Source organism: Phacochoerus africanus, chromosome 2 (genome assembly GCF_016906955.1).
Source record: "Phacochoerus africanus isolate WHEZ1 chromosome 2, ROS_Pafr_v1, whole genome shotgun sequence".
Lineage (NCBI taxonomy): Eukaryota > Metazoa > Chordata > Mammalia > Artiodactyla > Suidae > Phacochoerus > Phacochoerus africanus.
Window position 1 is genome coordinate 230,151,927 of NC_062545.1, and position 16,552 is coordinate 230,168,478.

Genomic DNA, 16,552 nt, shown 5'->3' on the forward strand with positions numbered 1-16,552 from the left:
GTTTGCTCAAGGTCATACCACCAGGAAGTTGGCAGAACTTAAGATCCATACTTAAGAAATCTAACTAGAGAGTTTGAATACTATACTACCATAATATATTGCTTCTCTTTAAGAACAAACCTAATGTTTAGATATTTATTTTTTTTTTAAATGAAGAGAATGCTTCTCAATAAATATATGACAAAAACACAGGAGTCAAAGCATCATGAAACCTTATAATCACATGTTAAGGAAAGACTGGACAGTACAAAAGTACATACAGTAAACAGTATTTCTCTTACGCCTGCCCTCCCACCCTCTATACTGGTATTTATCTGTTTACGAAGGCCAATAAAACGGTCAACTACAACTTTCTGAAAGTTGATTACATCAGAGATTAGCTTTCCATTTGCGTACACATTACCCCAAATCTTCGTAATTTTAAAAGCCATGTATTATTATTTTCACTTTATGGGTGACAAAACCAGAGGTTAAGAGGTAAAGCTAGTGACTGCCATATCACCATTCCTGTTTAAGTGTTCTGAAAGTTAAACTTTGACAGTACTTCATTCCATCCTTACCTCTACCTGGAATCCATACTGCAGAACAACGTTTCTTATATCCTCATAACTCAATTCTATGGAAAGTTCATTTGCCAAATTTTCAAAATGGTATAGCAGAGGACCTATGGTTTAAAGATACAATGAATGAATTACTTAAACATAAACATGCACAAGTAGCTGTTTAAACTGAACTCCGAGCAATAAGTTGGGTAGCAAATGAAACACAAAAAGGAGACTAAAGAACTTCTATATTTGGAGTTCCCATTGTGGCTCAGTGGTAATGAACCCAACTAGCATCCATGAGGATGCAGGTTCGATCCCTGGCCTTGCTCAGTGGGGTTAAGGACACGGCATTGCTCTGAGCTGTGGTGTAGGTCGCAGACGGAGCTTGGATCCTGTGTGGCTATGGCTGTGGCTGGCAGCTGCAGCTCCGATTCAACCCCTAACCCAGGAACTTCACTGTGCCGCAGGTATGGCTCTAAAAAGACAAAAAACAAATAAATAAGCAAATAAAAATTCCAGTTAAAAGAAAAAGATTATTAGGCTGGATAATGAAAGAAAATTTAACTCTACGTTGTATATGGGGGATACATCTAAAACATAAAGAAATAGAATTTAAAAGAAAAAGGCCCACCATGCAATGACTGAAACAAAGCCCAGGTAGCTATACTGACCTGCCCACTTGGCTTGCACATGTGCAAAACAGACAGCTGGCACTGAAGTCCCAGCAAAAAGTTTTAAAGGCAGGATAGGGTGGCATTGGGGGTAGGGATAGGGTAAGCTGGTGGTCACTGCCTGATCATTTTTCCATGCAGACTTTTAATTAATGCTCTTCTTTTCTGTCCCACACTTCACCCTCACTCTCTACTGGCCATGCTTTAAATAGATTCTGCTCTTTTCCTACTCACTTTTTCTACTGCATTAAATTTCTGGTCTCCTGCCTGAGCATGAACTGGAAATGGGCATTAGGTAGACATCCTGGTTACATAAGAGGCTGTTTTTCTAAATACATATTTTCAACTCATGTTTTTTTCTGGGGGGGGCTGTCTTTTTTTTTTTTTTTTGTCTTTTGAGGGCCACACCCACAGCATATGGAGGTTCCCAGGCTAGGGGTCTAATCGCAGCTACAGCTGCAGGCCTACACCATAGCCACAGAAACGGCAGATCCAAGTTGTGTCTACGATCTACACCCAGCTCAGGGCAACACCAGATCCTTAACCCACTGAGTGAGGCCAGGGATCGAACCTGCAACCTCATGGTTCCTAGTCAGATTCGTTTCCGCTGCACCATGACGGGAACTCCTGCTTATGTTTTTGTTTGTTTGTTTTTAATTTGGCATCTCACTTTCCAGGGTTATTCCAGGTCAACTGGGTCTATTCACACTGTTTTCTTCGCAAAACTTATCCACCTACCCATCTTCTGAATACTGTTAGCTTCTTTTGTCCCCAATGGCATCTCTGCCATTCTTTGCCCATGTGTTTTATACTTTTTTTAGTACTACTATAATAAGATTTCAATGAAGAAATAGTGTATGTGTTCAATTATCCATCTTTTATGAGAAAATTCCTGTTTTACAATTTTGTAGCTTTAGAGTGCTTTAAAATCTGATAGGCTCCATTTCTCTTTACATTTTACAGAGATCTCCTTTGGTACTTTAACCTGTTTATTCCTCCAGATGAAGTCAGATTCGCTTTGCTAACTGACTGCCTTCCACTACCCAATTATAAATATATTAGTGCATGCATGCAATGCATTTCCCACATCCCCACTTTTAAAAATGTATCATATAAATGCCTTTAAGGGTTAATGGTTACCATGAAAAAATGAAAAACAGGATGTATAGGAATTCTTCTGCAATTTTGCTAGAGCCTTTTCCAAAGGACATGTGTTCCTCTGAAAAGCTCACTAGTTTTCCCAAACCTGGGAAACGTTAAAATAATTTTATACATTAATGATATTCCCAATTCAAATTTCATACAATGTGGGCAATATTTTAATTATAGTTTAACTTCTAATGAAACTTTTCAGTACTCCAGAATGACTAGCAGTTACATTTCTCATTATGTATGAATATACTGACTGACATTCTAGTCAATGGTTAGGGTGAAATGGTCCCTAAGGAGCTGGGGAAACACTATCAGTTTACAGATAAAATTAATTTTCCAAGACCACATGACTGGAGCCAATACCATAGGAATGTTATGAATTTACCAATATATATGCCAATTTATCATGTCTATTAGCAGCGAATCTTTTGTGGCATCTTAACGTTACTTTGATCCTAATATCAAATTCTGAAACAATACATTCATTCATACACATAACAGTTGCTAAATATTTACTTCCAAGTGAGGAAAAAGCATTAAGATTCATGAACTCACCAAGTTTAGAGACCAGGAGGGGAAACAAAAAGACAAGTGATTACAAGGCAAAGTGTTAAATGCTAGCGATAGATTCCTTGAGAATATAAAAAAGAAATACAGAATATTTAACCCAATCTGAAAGGATTACCTGAGATGAGTGTTAAAGAGCACACAGGGAAGAACCAAATGAAAAAAGAGAGGAAGGAGAAAGCGCCTTCTAGGTCAGAGCACTAGCACTTGAGTGCAGGGCAGGGGCAGTTAAAAAGAAAAATGAAGCTGAGAAACAAGAGAGAAGAAAGATCATCAAGGGCAGGGTACACATACGGAAGAGTTTAGGTTAACAACAAAGCTGCACGGTGGGAAGATCAGGCTGGTGGTAAATGGAGAACTGAAAAGGGTGTGGAGGTTGAAGGTAACTTGAAAAAGCAGGGACCCTCTTAAGGAAACCACTGCAGTAATCCAAGCAAGCAGTAACGAGGGCCTGGGCTAAGGCACTAGCACAAGGTCAGAGCAATGGTTCTTGACGGGGAGTGGTTTTGCATTTTTGGTTCTCACAACTGGGGAAGCACCAATGGAAACTAGTAGGTACAGGCCGGGGATACTGCCAACCGTCACAACCTCCCCACCCTCAAATGAAGAATGATCCAGCCCCAAAGGTAAATAGGATGGCAGTCGAGAAACACTGGGTTAAAGAGAGATTCAAGAGTTATTAAGGAGCTTTGGGAGAAACAGCTAACAGACTGAATGGGTGCAGATGGTGAGGAAGAAGAGGGGGTAAAGGACTCCCAGTTTCCTGGTTAGGGCAGTCTGAGTAGAGGATAGAACAGAAAAGGCATAGGAGAAACATGGGCATCATCTTCTCAAGAAACATACATTAGGAAGTATCTGTGGTGCATCCAAGTTGGACAAACTGGATTGGAGCATAAGAGATATTTATTTAGGCCAGAGACATAGACTGGGTATTGAAAGAATAGGAGAGAACATGGGATTGGGTAGGAGTAACATGGAGTAATGGATGAGTGACAACATAAAATGTGAAAAACACTGAACAGATCCCTGGAGCACACTGATATTCAAGGGAAAGGTGAATATGAGATAATTATTATTTTTTAACCTCTTTAACTTATACATCCAAAGGATTTTATTTGCAAAGTATTAACCTTCCAAATAAATATTTGGGGGAATTGTGTTTCTCCATTATTCCAATTCTCAAAATCACTTGGAAACTCCGTGGTAGGAAGAGTAGAAGATCTCTTAATTGACCTCCCATCAGCAAATGTGCTCCATTAATTGTGATGCCAATGACAGGTCACAGGCCATGCCTCAGAACATCTACTCAAACAACATACTTACCAAGGGCCAAATGTATTTGCGCCAGGCAGTTTACTTAATAAAATATTAGTAAGCCAACAAATGTTCAAAAAGAAAAGTTGTTTCTGTGAAAGTTAAGTCAAAAGCTTCAGAAATATAAAAAACCTTAACATAACTCAGTAACTGGGATCAAAAAATTTAACCACATAAATCCACAGTCAAAATAATGCTAAGTAATAAATGACCCAGTGCAAGCCTGCAGAGGTAGCTAACTAGGCACTTAAGGGGTTGGATCTGAGCTGTGAGCCTGTCTCTGCCATATATAAGCTCCAGGGTCATTACGCTACTTGCTTAACCCAAGACTCAGTTTCTTCAACTATAAAATAATTCTATTTCAACATAGGGTTGCTTTTAAGACTAAACAAGCTATTTTTAAGTGGCTAACATAATGCCTAACCCATACAGGGAATATACCCAGTAGGTAATGTTATTTTTCAATCATTCCTTGGGAAAAGGAATACTTTTATTTATTTACTTATTTGTCTTTTTGCCTTTTTTAGGGCCGCTTCCCCCAGCATATGGAGGTTCCCAGGCTAGGGGTCTAATCAGAGCTGTGGCTGTCGGCCTACACCAGAGCCACAGCAACGTGGGATCCGAGGCAGGTCTGCAACCTACACCACAGCTCACGGCAACGCCAGATCCTTAACCCACTGAGCAGGCCAGGGATCGAACCCGCAACCTCATGGTTCCTAGTTGGGTTCGTTAACCACTGCGCCACTACGGGAACTCCGGGAAAAAGAATACTTTTAAAGAAGACCTAAGGTTTGATCCATTTGCTTCATATTATGGTTATATTTTACACCTGCTCTCATCTGTGCTATGGACTTCTGAAAGAAGTTTAGAGAAGACCTACTACTACCTGTAAGCTTAAAAAATCTCTGGAAAAGTCAAATCACTAAAGACAGCAAATAACAGAATCCACCAACAAAACTATACCAATACTGAAGACCAAGGACTCAACCAGTGTCTGACTTTTATGTAATATAGCCCTTCTTAACATGGATTATATATTTTACCAAAAAAAAAGTATATTTACCTTATCACTATTCTCCATTTATTTTAAAGGAAGAGGATAAAACTGGTAATTTCTCTTAGACTCTGGACTACATCATACTCATCTTTTGATTTCTAGCACCCAGAAGTAGAATACAGTCAAAGGGCTTCTGAAAACATGAAATTATATCTCTATTCTTTCTTTAACTGAAGGTAGCCACACAAATGATCATATCCACTCTTTTCCTAGTATGTGTATATATTGGGGAGGAGGTTTCCACTGGAGAGGTTAAACTCTTTCCCTCAAATGTTTCATTATAAAAGAAGAGAATATTCTCTTCTTAACAGAAAGGCTATCTCCTTGGAGTGGGGAATGGAAAAGATGGAGGAATGATCATCATCAAATTAATAATCAGTACCTCTTTGAAACTGTGACTGCTATGAGATTGACCCAGTATGAATATACAACTTTGAGGAGTTCTACTGCTTTTGGAGGAATTAGCTATGACTGCAGGAACTGTACCACAAGCTAGGACACAATCTAAAGGAAACTACAGAGGTTTCAAAATGTGTACAACATAATTACGACTTTTGTTAACATTTTGTACTGTGAAATTACCAAATGTAAAACAGCTATAAGTATTTAGACTAATGTGTAAATTCTAATAAATACTGAGAAACTTACCTAGATTTATCCAAATTCCACCTGGCTTGAGTATTTTCCATATTGTGTCAATATAATCAATTACATTATGAGCTGTGTCTATGAAGAAACAGGTAGCAATACAGTCCCAGGTATCTATTCAAGGAAAATCAAATTACTACATTTGTTATGTTATTTTACCTGTCTTTTAATTAATTCTGTAAGTGTACCAGTTACTTCTTGACAGACTATGGACTATTTCATTTAACTGCAGGGGTTTAGAAGCTCAACTCTTTCAATCAACTACTATAATCAAGGCAGCCAAATAATTATTTATTTATTTATTTAGCTTTTTGGGCTGACCAGCAGCATATGTAAGTTCCCAGGCTACAGTTGCCAGCCTACACCACAGCCACAGCAATGCAGGATCCAAGATGCGTCTTCAACTTACACCACAGCTAACAGCAACACCAGATCCTTAACCCAGTGGGTGAGGCCAGAGACTGAACCCACATCCTCATGGATACTAGTCTGATTCATTTTCCGCTGAGCCAGAATGGGAACTCCTAAAATAATCATTTATGATAAACTTTGTAATCCATAAAAGCTCTTACTACTAATTCAATAATCAATTTGTAAATCAATTTTGATAACCTGTATCACTATTATCTTCACTGAATAATATTTATAAGAGTTTTGTTTATAAAGTTTTCAACTTCTAGCCTTCATTTAAAATCAGTTAAGATGAAATAATAGTCATCTGAATTTTAAGATGTGATTTAAATCAGTGTTAGCAACCAATTCTGGAAGGTTTCAAAAAGACTGCAGGCACTTGCTGCCAACTGAGAAATGAATGGCATCAAAATACTTTGGCATCCACCAGTACTTGGAAGAACTGCCAGTTAAAAAGAGGAATAGGGGCAAGGAGCAGCAATGAGTGGGAACTCAGCAGAGAACACTGTTTGTCTTTTGGAGGCTGTGCCTGACACAGACAGAAGAGACAGGATTGAAGGTGAGTGTCTGTACAAAAGCTGGTGCAACAAGGCACCCTTATCTTCCCATCTCTTCTTCAAACCATGCTCCAGTCATTTTTACTTGCCAAAGCAATGTTTTCCATTATTTCACTCCTATTTTGAAACCTTGCTCCCTAACTTATCACCAGCACCTAACACCTTCCATCTCTCTCCTTCTACCTTCAGAGTGTAGGTTTTCCCTGTGCCAGCATTCATGGAAAAATAAATAAAAACTTGAGTATCTTATTCTATTGCTCCAATCCCTTCAATGGCCTCCCATTTCCCTCAGGGTACAATTCAAAGTCTTTGCTATGGCCTCCAAGTCAGCCTCACCAAACCTCCTCCAGTCTGATCTCCCATCACTGACCCCTGCTCACCACATTCCAGGCAACTGACCCCCTTGCTCTCCTTAAGCAGAACCAAGCACCCTTCCCACCCCAATCCTCCTTCGTCATTCCCTCCGGCTGCAACATTTCCCCCTGCCCCCCAGGTATCCAAATGCCTTGCCTCTTCATTCTTTTGAAGTTCTCTGCTCAATTTTTCTTGTTAAGTTTCCCCTTTAGAAAGGCCTTCCCTGGTAACTCCGTATCAAACAGCAGCCCCTCCCCAGTTACTCATTATCTCTTCTACCTTCCCTTATTTTTTTTCCTTGCAACATTAATTTGTCTTTGCTCCTCTCTCCCAAATAGTATGGGTATATAAGTTCCCTGTGTGCAGGGGCTTTGTTTGGCTCACTGCCCTCTCTGCAATGCCTAAAACATAACTGCTAACTTAGCAGGTGCTCAACAACCTGTTAAACTAACAACCTTGCTGACCTCTGGACCTTTTATTTTCTTCTTTGTTTTATTGTCAATCTCTCTCTCTCCTCTTTCCCCATTACCATGTCCCTTTCTCTAATACCTAGCTCAAATTTCTCTAACATTTTGCTGGGCCGAAGTTCAAAGTTTATAGCCTTATTATAAAGGTCCTCCACAATCCAGAACCAATCTACTCCTCTAGTCATTTCTCCCATTAAATCCCCATATGTTCTTTTTCCTTCCGGTCAGGCTATTCTACCATCTCTGATTAGTTTACACATTCATATCTTTGTACTTCGGCCTGCCATTCTTCCCTAATCTTCAAGTCACACAGCATTTACACAAAGAAGTTACTTCTCCTACCTCCATCTTTATTGTATTCATTTCTCACTCAAATTTGCTTTACATGTTGTCTTAAATTAAGAACAGATTCTAAATTTCTTAATTGTGGGATCTCATATTTCTTTATATGTGCCACCATTGCCTTATACAAAACTTTGAAAATACTTTAAATTGTCACTGAAGTATTCCTTTTTTTCTACCACCAAAATGAATGACCATAACTTTGGCTTAGTATAAAATCAGCTTGTTAAATTTAGAATAAAGGGCATGACCTTTAAAACACTTGCTTTCAACTTACTGCATTCTGAGTATATCTCCTGAAAGTCTCCTGCTGTCATAGAAAAATTAGAACCAGGAGGAAGACTGTGGGGGTCAACATCAGGAAAAAAGATGGGTCGAATTTGATCAGCTGACCTCCTGTTATTGCTAAACTGATGAATCCAGGGATAAAGCTTATATTTGTTAATTTCAGAACATCTGCAAAACATGAGTAAAAATCCAATGTTAACTAAATATTTTACCAAGAAAATCTACTTTAAACACTAAAATATAATCTGATTGACTGAAGATTTACTTATATAATTTAGACTTTAAAGTGTTACTACCAAACTCCACCCAATTATCTAAAACTCCACATATGAATGTAGACGAGTAACTAATCATGGATTAAAAAACAGAAACAAAATTAAGGTAAATTCAGAGATATAAATGTGCTGCTCATTTAAATTAAAAAAAAAAATATTGCCAAAATTCAAGCACAAGTAAAAAACATTCCAACCACTTTTTTTTTTTCCCAAAAATGGCATAGGTTTTGTTTGCTACATACTTTAATTATTTTGTATAACACTCTCCTTTTAAACTTCTCACTATTCCTTAACTCATATTGCAACCAAGACAACATATTATTTAAACAAGGCAGCTATTTATTTTTTCTCTAATACACCTCTTCTGGCTTTAAAAACTCTGTTCCACTACTTTCTAAAACAGGCCACAGAAGTTCAGAGATCTTTCTAACTCAGTTATATGAGCATGCTTGCCCATTTTATAAGAATCTGATTAAGGAAAAATTATGATTGCTACTCTAAAATCTTATCCCATAAAGAAACAAAGGGATAAAGAAGTTCAAGGCACAATGAGAAAATACTCCTTCCTGAATAATACTTAGCCCTGAATTCTGCACAGAAATCAATTTGTTTCATGGAATACCCAACCACTTTTTAAAAGCCACTTACCCATCCTGTTCAACCCTCTGTTATCTTGGCAACTAATTAAAGTAATAACTGTATAAGCAATTTAATTTTAATATAAAACACATTTATGATATATATATACATAAATATATACCATAATTAAACACCATGTACTTATCTCCAAATTCAGAATTGTTAAAAAATATGTAAGTCAATCTGATTCTGAGAAATTACTATTTCTAGCAAAAAGTAAATTAAATACCTGTTGAGTACAAAGTTGGAAGAAAAGAGCATAAAAAAACTCCATTCATTTCCTTGACAAGCATAACCTAGCATAGCTATTTCCCAGGCCAGTCTTCCTAGTCCAGCACCAGGTACCAGAATATTTACTTTAGAAGGATCCCTGAAATGAAATAAGGCAATTATGTCCAACCCCTCAAAGAAAAGGGGGAAAAAAAAAAAAAGGTCAAAATCCATATTAACAACTAAAAACATAAGATATTTAACAAGAATAAGCTCACTCAAGACTCTGAATTCTTAAATTTGAGAAATACATCTAAATATCAATGAGAAATAAGGATATAAGGAATTACCAAATGTTCAGTTATCAGATTAGGGCTTAATTCCCAAAGTATGACTTTTCGAAAGAAAAAGGAGTCACCTTATATCCAAGACTTATATTCCTAGTAGCTATCACCTGTCTCAGGAGACAAATCATCCAAAAGGGATCTCAAAACATACAAAGAGATGGAACAAAATTATTTTATCACATGAGACAATACAACAAAACAACTTTATTTCCAAACTCAGTATCTAATACATGGTTTATGTAACCAAATTAAGTACATGCAGATTTTAATGTGTCAGGCCTATCTTTACAATCCTGTGCATTTCAGCTGGCAAAAGAATTTGCAGCTGGGATATTCTCATAGGGAAAACGGGGAACTGCTTCTAACTGAGCATATGTGATGGCAAACATATTACCCCAACCTGGAAGTTCACAAGCAAACTGTTTTCCATTTACTAGCATCACCCTACTACCACCAACTTTCTTGGCTATAACATCTGTCAATACACTTTCAAACCACTAAAAAGTCATAGCAAAGCAAGGATCTGTCTCAAGATTTCAGGCAAATCAATATAACCTAAGGAAATTAAAGTGGTATTCTTATGGAAAACCAAAGAAATCTGTGTATAATCAGCTATTATTTAAAAAGCAAATTCATTATTGTCCAAATTTAGCTCATAAATCAAACTAATTTCCAAATTTACTCCCATGGACAGTTTTGGTTTTTTTTTTTTCATTTTTAAAATATACATTCCTGAAGTTTGTTGTACTCCAAACAAAACAGGACTTTTTACTTGTAGCCATATGCCAACCTTTAGCATTTCCAACTTTGAAATGAAAAGAAACAAAAAGACCTATGGGGATTTGAAAATTCAGTCCACAAATATAATACCAAGGGAATCTACCCAGGGTCCTTCAACCTTAAATATCTATATATAGAACATGTATTTGTATAAAAACCTCAATGAAATCTCTTTAGTTTGTTTCATCGCTGAATTTTGTACATACATTAAGGCATACACTAAAATTTGTTAAAATTGATTTCTGATAAATAGGCTTATTATGATTAGTAAGGTATTCTTGAATACTTGATATAGGCAAGGTGCCTTCTAACAGTTTTCACTAAAACAAAATAGAATATTTTCTTCTCATTCCAGACTACATACAATGTTTGTGTGTGGAACACTTTAACTGTTCATAAAGAGAATGATGGGTACATCCTCTCACTCTGTCCAGGCCTACCTCTATTTGTCATCTGGCATGAATACACATATTTTTAATGCTAGAATTTGAAAAATTCCTAGCTGTAGGACTCTATGCTAGCTCTTGTACAAAGGACTCAACACCATAGCACCCCACCCAGGCTTCTCTCTCTCTCTCATTTTTCACTCCCTACCAGACACACCAAAACACTTACTCTCCAGAATTACCTCTTTTCTTTCCTCAGTTCCCATTTGCCCAATCAAAAACATGCATATTTTCCCAAGTGGCTGTTCTCAGCTCAGTTTTTTGTTTGCTTTGTTTTTAATCAAGGTAATGCAACAGAAAGTAAAAGGATCTGGAAGTAAAGTCATAAGGTAGTTAAAATTTTAAAATCAATTTCTGAATAACTAATAATCTGAGTAAAAGATTACCGTGCAAAAATAAGAAATTGTGCCAACCATAAGAGAAAGCTGTATTAATTACAGTACTGACATTTACTTTGCTCACTTAAAGAAAGCTAATTTTCGGGAGTTCCCGTCGTCGTGGCTCAGCAGAAACAAATCTGACTAGGAACCATGAGGTTGCAGGTTCAATCCCTGGCCTCGTGGGTTAAGGATCTGGTGTTACCGTGAGCTGTGGTGTAGGTCACAGACACTGCTTGGATCTGGTGTTGCTGTGGCTCTGGCGTAGGCCAGCAGCAACAGCTCCAAACAGACCCCTAGCCTGGGAACCTCCATATGCCGTGGATGTGGCCCTCAAAAGACAAAAAGACAAAAAAAGAAAGAAAGAAAGAAAGTTAATTTTTGAAGCTATTACCAAATATTTCCTAACTAATCAGGCCTACAGAACTCTTTACCCTACTTGTGGCAAGAAGTTTCCATATAAGGCCACTATTAAAAGACTGTCATAAAGGCATGGAATACAGAATACATGAAGCCTTACCTTAAGAGGTGGTAAAAATGTTTTCAGTGCATATATAAAAGGAGACGCATAAATTTGGAGAATTTCTCCCCTAACCTTTGTCTTCAGCTGATTTTTTCCCCCCACTGAGTCTTTATATAAGGGACATCAATAGCATATAAGAATGTCCCTCTAATTACTATGTGTATGAAACAAAGACACTCTAAAAGGTATTTTCTATTATGAGTCCTTATAAAGTCTAGAGCACTTCTATTCTGTGGAAAATAAGAGAAATATAAATCTAAGTTCAGACCTTTATGGTGAGCTAACTTTAAATTTAGAAAACCAGGAATAGAGCCATATAATTAATACATACTTCAGTAATCAAATGTTGCCTTCTGACTCCACTACAAAGCTATAGTCATCAAAACAGTATGGTACTGGTACAAATATGGAAATAAAGATCAGTGGAACAGCACAGAAGGCCCAGAAATAAACCCACACACCTATGGTCAATTAATCTATGGCAAAGGAGGCAAGCATATACAATGAAAAAAAGACAGCCTCTTCAATAAGTGGTACTGGGAAAACTGGACACTACATGTAAAAAAATGAAATTAGACTGAAAAAAAAAAGTTTCCATTGTGGCTCAGCAGTTGCAGGTTCAATCTCTGGCCCTGTTCAGTGGGTTAAGGATCTGATGTTACCATGAGCTGCAGTATAGGTCGCAGACATGGCTTGGATCTGGTGTTGCTGTGGCTGTGGTATAGGCTGGCAGGTGCAGCTCTGATTCAACCCCTAGCCTGGGAACTTCCAGATGCCGTGGGAGCAGCCCTAAAAAAAAAAGAAAAAAAGAAAAGAAATTAGAACATTTTCTAACACTGCACACAAAAATAAACTGAAATGGATAACAGACCTAAACATAAGACCAGATACTATAAAACTCCTAGGAAGAAAATACAGACAGAACATTCTTTGACATAAATTGCAGTAATATCTTTTTGACCAACCTCCTAGAGTAATGAAAATAAATACAAAAATAAATGAATGGGATCTAAGCTTTAAACCTTCTGCACAGCAAAGGATACCATAAATAAAACAAAAAGGCAAACCACAAATGGGAGAAAATCTTTGCAAACAAAGCAACTGACAAGGGCTTAATCTCCAAAATATGCAAACAGCTCCTACAACTCAAAAATAAATAAAAAAAAAACCCAATTGAAAAATGGGCAGAAGACCTAAATAGACATTTCTCCAAAGAAGACATACAGATGGCCAATAGGCACATGAAAAAATGTTCAACATTACTAATTATTAGAGAAATGCAAATCAAAACTACAATCAGGTACCACTTCACACCAGTCAGGATGGCCATCATTAATAACTCTACAAACAAATGCTGGAGGGTATGAAGAAAAGGTAACCCTCCTACACTGTTGATAATTGGCATAACCACAATGAAAACTAGTATGGAGGTTCCTCAGAAAACTAAAGATAGAACTACCACATGATCCAGCAATCCCAATCCTGGGCATTTATCCAGACAAAACTATTAATTCAAAAAGACACATGCATCCCTACAATCTTAGCAGAACTATTCACAATAGCCAAGACATGAAAGTAACCTAAATGTCCATCAACAGAGGACTGGATAAAGATGTGGTACATATATTCGATGGAATATTACTCAGCCATAAAAAAGAATGAAATAATGCCATTTGCAGTCATATGGATGGACCTGGAAATTATCACACTAAACGAAGTATGTTAGATAGAAAAAGACAAATATTATGACATCACTAATATGCGGAATCTACTAAAATCTGATACAAAGATTTTTAAACCAAATTTATGGTCACCAAAGGGGGAATGTGGGATATGGAGGAGGGTTAAATTAGGGGTTGGGACTGACATGTACATAGTACTACATATAAAATAGATAGGTAACAAGGATCTACTGTATAGAACAGGTTAATCTACTCAATACTATGTAATAACCCATATGGGAGAAGAATCTGAAAGGGAATGGATATGTGTATATGTATAACTGATTTACTTTGTTGTACACCTGAAATGAATACAACTTTGTAAATCAACTATACTCCAACAACAACAACAAAAATGTTTTAAGTTGCCTGTCTGAGATTCTTAGCAAAAGTAACCAAGCAAACAAGTTTATATAGTTATTATGGCCCATCTATGGAGAAGCAGTGTATTTACTACAAATTTCCAGACCAGCAAGAACAAAGAGTACATCCATAAGAACAGAACAGAGAGGCCCTGTGTGTCAGAAAAAGCTGTGGATCATGTTTGCACCAACCTTTGCACTTCAAATATTTTACCAGCAGTAAATGTTGTTCTTGAGACGTTTTCTTTATTGTACATAGGATGATTTTTGCATAGCAGCTGCAAATTAGCAAATTCCAGCACACAAAATACTTTCTCTTGGTGCCAACATGATGACTCCTAGCGGTAGTACTGTGCACAACTTTCAAACACCAAAAGTGCTCAGTTCTACTTCGATCACAGTAACCACTGTCCAAAGTGGTAAAAGCCACTACCCACTTGAGGCTACTAAACACTTAAAATGCGGTTAGTTTTTGGTTTTGTTTTTTGTCTTTTTAGGACAGCACTCAGGGGATATGGAGGTTCTCAGGTTAGGGGTCCAATAAGAGCTGCAGCCAACAGCCTATGCCAGAGTCACAGCAATGCAGGATCCAAGCTGCTTCTGTGACCTACACCACAGCTCACGGCAATGCCAGATCCTTAACCCACTGGGCGAGGATAGGGATCAAACCCGCATCCTCATGGATGCTAGTCGGGTTCATTAACCACTGAACCATGATGAGAACTCCCAAAATGTGGTTAGTTCTAATTGAGATGTGTTGCAAGTATAAAATAAATCCCAGATTTCAAAGATTTAGTATTTAAAAAAGTAATCAACCGCACTAATAACCTTATATGCTGATTACATATTAAAATAATTTAGATATACTGGGTTATTAAAGTATATTATTAATTTCACCTGTTTCCATTTACACTTTTTACGTTACTACTAGGAAAGTTAAAATAACATAGGTGGCTTGCATTGTATTCCTATTGAACTATGCTGGTTCACATAGAGAGATCATAAAAACACAATATTGAGCAAAAAACAACTGTGAAATGACATCATAAACCATTACATGATCTTTCAAAACAGATACCACCACAATCTATTGTTTATATACATGTATTTAAAATATGTAAGTAATATAGGAAGGTAAGATTAGAATAAAAATTTATGTTAGTTGCCATAACCAAAAAGAGAGATGAATGGCTCTGTATGGTTTGCAGGGCAGTCTCAGCTATATCTGTAATGTTTCTTTTAAAGACAAAACAAAACAAAGATCTGAAGTAAATACAGCAAAATGCCAAGGTTTAATACAGTTGGATGTCGAAATACTTCTTATTCAAACTAGAAAATGGGTTAGAAAACAGGATTAGTATCTAGGCCCTTCAAAAATATGGTCCTAACTTACCTATCTATTCCCAACAAAGAACTCCATGAATCAGCCAGACAGATTCTTACCAATTCCAGAAAATATTTTCTCACCTATTATCTATGGCTAATTCCCATGACAAGAGAGCTGAAGAGTCAGCCCACACTGCCTACAAAGTCTTAAATATTTACTAGCTGGTCCTTTAAGAAAAAACTTACCAATTCCTGACAACGTATCTTGAACCTCTTTTCCAAAAGGTATACAGAGCTTTCTTAATCTGTTTCATGACTGAATAAGTAGTCCATTGTAATATTGTATACTAATGTATCAAGATCTGCTAATTAAGAACATTTAGATTGTTTCCAATCTTTAGTTATAACATTCAAACTAGTACCCTTGAGAGTTCCCCTGTGGTGCTCCAGGAAGGATCTGTCCTTGTCACTGCACCAGCTCAGGTTGCTGCTGTGACACCAGGTTCAACCCCTGTCCTGGGAAGTTCCGCCTGCCATGGATGTGGCAAAAAAAAAAAAAAAAAAAAAAAAAACAGCTAATATCCTTGACATAGATAATTTTCCAAATTCAGGAGTATACCTGTAGAAAGCTTCCCCCAAACTGAACTATAAGTAAAGATGTACATTTGATTTTGTTAAATGTTACCAAGTTTTACTAATTTATACTTCCAACAGCAACATATATGAACCCTCACACCTCCAGTAATAGTTAAGTAACTTTTAAATCTTTGCAATGCAGTAAGTAAAGATGGCATCTTAGTGTGTTTTTTACATGTGCATTTTCGTATGTGACTAACTACCTTATAATTCTTTTTCTATGAAATATTTACACTATTTTTCTACTAGGTTATAGTCTTGAGTTGTTTTTCCACTGATTTTTCCACTGATTACTCTAGATGTGAAAGTACTGGAAATCCTGTAATGTAGGAGCTTTAGATCTTGATTTGAAATGTCCAATATATATTTGTCCTTATTTGTCAGTCTACAGTTCCACCATTTGCTCTTTCAAAATAGTTTTTTTCACCTAAAAGAATCCTTTTATAAGTTATAATCTACATTCTTTATTTTAACCAAAGAAAAATAAAACTATATAAAAAATATAATCAATATATACCATTGTGCTCTTGGAGGGTT

General features: G+C 36.8%; 1 protein-coding gene across 2 annotated transcripts in view; it reads right to left on the reverse strand.

Moving 5' to 3' along the window:
- Positions 1-16,552, reverse strand: part of CARNMT1 (carnosine N-methyltransferase 1) — a 37,719-nt gene that overhangs the window by 2,783 nt on the left and 18,384 nt on the right. For both annotated transcript variants that reach the window (XM_047767781.1, XM_047767782.1), the window contains exons 4-7: positions 9,517-9,657; positions 8,363-8,541; positions 5,955-6,068; positions 561-664 (exon numbers count right to left, since the gene is read on the reverse strand). In XM_047767781.1, the coding sequence (XP_047623737.1) occupies positions 561-664; positions 5,955-6,068; positions 8,363-8,541; positions 9,517-9,657 (538 nt within the window). The remainder of the gene's footprint in view (positions 1-560; positions 665-5,954; positions 6,069-8,362; positions 8,542-9,516; positions 9,658-16,552) is intronic.